Source organism: Pinus tabuliformis, chromosome 6, assembly GCF_031772625.1.
Source record: "Pinus tabuliformis cultivar Carrire ecotype Pingquan chromosome 6, CPIR1, whole genome shotgun sequence".
NCBI lineage: Eukaryota > Viridiplantae > Streptophyta > Pinopsida > Pinales > Pinaceae > Pinus > Pinus tabuliformis.
Window position 1 is genome coordinate 830,680,540 of NC_142292.1, and position 4,601 is coordinate 830,685,140.

The following is a 4,601-nucleotide window of genomic DNA, read 5'->3' on the forward strand; positions in this document are numbered from 1 at the left end:
TCCCCATCCCCATCCCCATCCCCATCCCCATCCCAACCACAACAAATTACACCTAACAACAAAGCAGTCAAATTTTAACCAGTCCCATCCAACCACATCAAATTACAGCGACTAAAAACAATCAAATATTGACCACAGCAAATACAGCTACTAAAAAAGTGTTGAAAATTAACCACAACAGTAACCTAATAGGGGCATGTTTTACAAATCCGCGTGTTATACAAATCCTCCCACAGTACGAGCAATATACCACGAACATACTTTGGCATTAAAGAGCAAAAGCCAGAACAAGAAACCCTCGTTGAAGGGTCTGAAGATGTATATTTTTCAAATAACTACTTGAATAATGCAAGTTCCTTTTAAAAAATTCTACGCATCGTTTAGAACGACAAATAGCATCTTTGAACACGACAAATAGCATCATCTCCGTAACAAGTTGAAGAATCTTGTTAGCATGCAACTTCCCTATGGCAGACAAAGAAAACCAGTAGATGCATATCAAATTCTTCTTTGGGATTTTGAAAACATGGTACGCATCAATGCTTACCTTCTGATTTGACAAAAGCACAAAATGTAATCCTGGAATGTTTTACTGAATTCCAAGACGAAACACTGGTAAACTAGATATCATAACGAAAATCAATGGTACAGAACCATAACAGCACAGCAAAACCAAAATTAAGGAGTACCTACACTTGTGATGCAGATTATAGATGCTGTTTCTTCTTATCCATCTCTCCTCTATCCTAGTTTTTACATGTAAATATTCATCGTCAGAAGACATGCATACCCCCATTCCATTTTCAAATGAAGATATCCATATTCGGGAGAATATGCATAGCAGAACCCAACACAAAATCTTTCAGAAAAATAAAGAGAGTTCCCTACAGCTCCCACTGTTAAGAGCACAGGGACGCTGGAACTCGTAATCAGAAAAACGCGCTGAGAAAATTACTGCATCTTCCAGTTCAAGATTTCTGGAGATTAGTAGAAACATACTTCTGCAATGACTGTACAACATGAATTGTTGGGTCAAAAATAGCTTCTTTGCTTCGCAATTCACAACCTAGCATGCTGCTTAATGCCCTCAATCTTTTATCAATTCTGTGCGCCTTCGATTGACCATGGACATCTGGCATGAATTCCTCTTCCACCTCTCCATCTTCATCTGCATTACGCTTGCGTTTTCCTGGATTCTCGGGGGGCCAAACAGAGAGGACTTCGTTTGAGGAAGCGCTGCAACAGCCGGCTTCCGCAGCATCGGAAAAGGTAAGAGAGCTGGTTGCCTCGTCATCTTCTTCGAAGTCTTCATCTAAATCAAGCAAAGCATCAAGTTCTTCAGAATCTTCATCAAAATAAGAACTATCAGTATCAAACTCCTCAGCATCTATGTCAAAAGAAGAATTAGAGCCTTCGGAACCAGCTAGATTGTTATTTTTCAGTTCATCACTCTCAGCACTGGAAATAATGCCATGCCTGACATCGGAATTGAAAGAACACAAGGGCGAAGACAATGCTCTTGTGGCCTTGGCATTTTCATAGGCTGCAATCCCTGAGGCCAGCGTCTCATTAAAAGACGGCCACTCTAAAATTGGTTCATGCATAGAGTGGCAGAAAACCCTCATTGAATCGCCAGTCCTGTCAAATATCACATATCCTTTTGAAGGCATATACACCGGTTTCTTTAGCGACGTTGCATCATTAAGCTCCGGCTTTAATAATGAAACGGTAGCAGAAAAGTCAAACAGCGGCTCCATGGGAAAACTTTTCTGAGTCAAATTTATGGGGATTTCGACTTTAAGGACCTGGCCTCTGTTCGAACTATTAAGTATCAAAAACTTCTTTGATGAAGCCCCTCGACCTGTCACACAACACTTCTGCTAAAAATCAGATCTATGCGCGAATATCTCCGTCTCGAGGATCTAAAGCAGTCACCTCGAACTTATTGCCTTTAACGCCAAAATCGATGTCACCGGAAACCAGAAAATGACAGCAATTACTCAACCACAAACTAACAAACATAAAATAAATAACAATAGCCCTCGCAGATTCTTTAACACGCCAAATAAAAGACGTACTTTGAAGAAAAATGCACCGATAAACACTTGCCAGCGGCAACTAGAAAACCTAACAGTAAGGTTCGTCTCCGTTACGTCACAGGCTTAAGCAGAAGTCGGAAATATCGAACCTGGAGGACAAATTTAGAAGATAAAAAGATGAAATCAGTATTTACAAATCGCAAACCCATGAATCTATTAAATGCTAAAGAGCTTCCTTACACATAGGAGAGATTATGTCATTGAGCGCGCCACAAAAGCCGCATTTCCAGACATTTAATTCACAAAATAACGAGATGAAAAGATGTAAATAGCAAACTCTTCAACGTTTGCATGCAGAGACGAACCCGACAATGCCGTAAAGATTGGAAACCACTGATAAATCCGGTAGCAACGATGCAATTCTTCTTCATCGTCATTACTAGAGACCGGCCACTTCTCGCTTCTCCGCAGAAAACAAACAAATCGGGACGTCTTTCTGGGTTCGAAATCAGAGGTCTTCAAGAAATGATGAGAAGCAATCGAACGCTGCTGCCGCAAAAGCCAAAAAGACGCAGCGGCCACAAGTACAGTCGACAGGTCCTCATTATCTTTCCACAGTTAACTCATAGCCATCGCATGCGAGAGATGCGCATTAAATAAAATACAGTAGCGCTTTAACACGGCCGCTACGAATGCATACTCGGCTGCATCGCACGCTATAGTTGCCAATAATGGAACTCTTTCACACCTTCCGCATTAAATGCTTAAGATCCTCTTCAAGATTTTGCCGCAATACCGAAATATCAACCCCTGCACACATCCACAACCACTATTTCAGCATGTGACTCTGGCGCCAATCAGAAAACACAGCTCTTAACAACTAAAATCTCGATGCTAACGGTTTAATTCCTCCAAAAGCACGAAATCCCGGGAATTCCGCAGTTGCATACCGACATCACCGTTTCTATTCCCAATCATAGCCATCCGAAAACAAAAACACACATTTTCAACCAAAGACTCTGAAGCTTTTCTGCTTATACCTTCTTAAAACTAAATTATACACCAAATTAGTTTGAAACCGATAGCAGATTTCCAACATTTTCGCAGGCTTGTAACAATTTCGGCAAGTATTATAATATTGCACATAATAAGTAATTTACTATATTTGATTGTTTCCCATTATTGTTCTACTCACAATAAACTAAAATTAGCTTTATATAACAACCCTAGTTTGATGCCGACTGCTAAAATAATTATTACTTCGGATTACTTTTTCTGAACACAACTCTTTCCGAATCATCTTCAAATCCCGTCGACTGCGAGCTTATTCGTACTTGCAGTGGCTCAAGTCTAATTCTTCAAGCTTAAATGACTCTGCACATATGGCCTTCAAAGATTCATCTTGCATTTTTAAATTTCCAAAACCTATTTCAATCTCAATCTTACAGAATCGCTGAAAGATTACGGACTTCACACCTTACATCTTTAAATTTCCAAGTTATAAAACCTATTTCAATCTCAATCTTACAGAATCACTAAGATTACGGACTCCACAGGCTGTCACACCGATTCACAACTTCAAATTTCCTAGTTTAATAAATCTTTAAAACTTAGTGTAAAGAATCCGTTGTACAGCATTATTTTCGCGATTAAATAACACGAAAATATTGAAGCGTAGTCATACAAACCCCGCATATCTTCTCCATTTATCATCGAATCGAATCCCGTAACCTCATTTTCTAGCCCAAAGGACAAAATTACACTCACTCCTCCTAGAAACCCCTAAAATAAAACAAAAGATTCCGTTCTTTCGTTTTAACCCTTAAAGTCTCGCAATCTTCGCAAGAACGCGAAGACAAACAGAAATGTTATGATTATTATCCGCTTACCTGCAAAGAAGGAGGTCCGCAACAGCGATCCTCACCCGAATTTCTGTAGATCTCTCGAAAACGAACTGCCGAGGGCCCGATCTTCCTGCAGATAAATCCCGTCAACGCATTTTCCCCATTTCACGCCGATTGACACTTGCTGCCATCATACCTGCTTCCACCATCTCTTCAACACAAATTCCCTCCCACGATCAGCACGCATTTGCTAATTTAATGATGCTGATATTAGAACAATAATTGCTCCGTTTAACAAGTGCGGCGGCCGTAGTCTTGCCATTCATTACCCGTCCCGTTACACACCTGTGAGAACGTACTGGAAAAGCCAGCGAAATACATCAAAGACCGGAGTGAAAAGAAAGTGGATGGGAGCTTGAAGGGCCGGTGAAATCTTACTTTTACTGCACGTGAAACCGGCTTTAGCCTTTTTACCAGGCCTTTCTTTATGTAGTAGATATGTGGAATCCCTCGTTGGGCGGGCCACTCTTCAGGCCTCCGCGTGCGTTGTCTTTAAAGACGGCACTGTGAACAATGCCATTGCCGGAATATTGGCCGCGCATATTCCCGTCGGCATTCAATGCCCTTGGGAGCCGTGACGCTGACCTGTCGCCAAACCCTTCGAACGCGCCGAGAAGGCGTGACGGAACGGGACGCGGCGACCTAGACACCAGCAACT

At 41.3% G+C, this 4,601-nt stretch overlaps 1 protein-coding gene across 5 annotated transcripts; it reads right to left on the minus strand.

Moving 5' to 3' along the window:
• Positions 1–492: 492 nt before the first annotated feature.
• LOC149261405 (uncharacterized) lies at positions 493–4,292 on the minus strand. 5 transcript variants are annotated; one of them, XM_089422195.1, is made up of 4 exons: positions 3,929–4,292; positions 2,405–2,849; positions 2,079–2,188; positions 493–1,861 (listed from the first exon to the last, which is right to left on the minus strand). In XM_089422195.1, exon 4 carries the CDS (start codon positions 1,755–1,757, stop codon positions 969–971), a length of 789 nt encoding a protein of 262 aa, XP_089278321.1. In that variant the 5' UTR covers positions 1,758–1,861; positions 2,079–2,188; positions 2,405–2,849; positions 3,929–4,292; the 3' UTR covers positions 493–968. The 5 variants fall into 5 exon arrangements, with proteins under 5 accessions (XP_089278321.1, XP_089278308.1, XP_089278312.1 ...); XM_089422182.1 differs by having other exon boundaries at positions 493–1,949; XM_089422186.1 differs by lacking the exon at positions 3,929–4,292 and adding an exon at positions 3,728–3,853 and having other exon boundaries at positions 493–1,949.
• Positions 4,293–4,601: the final 309 nt, after the last annotated feature.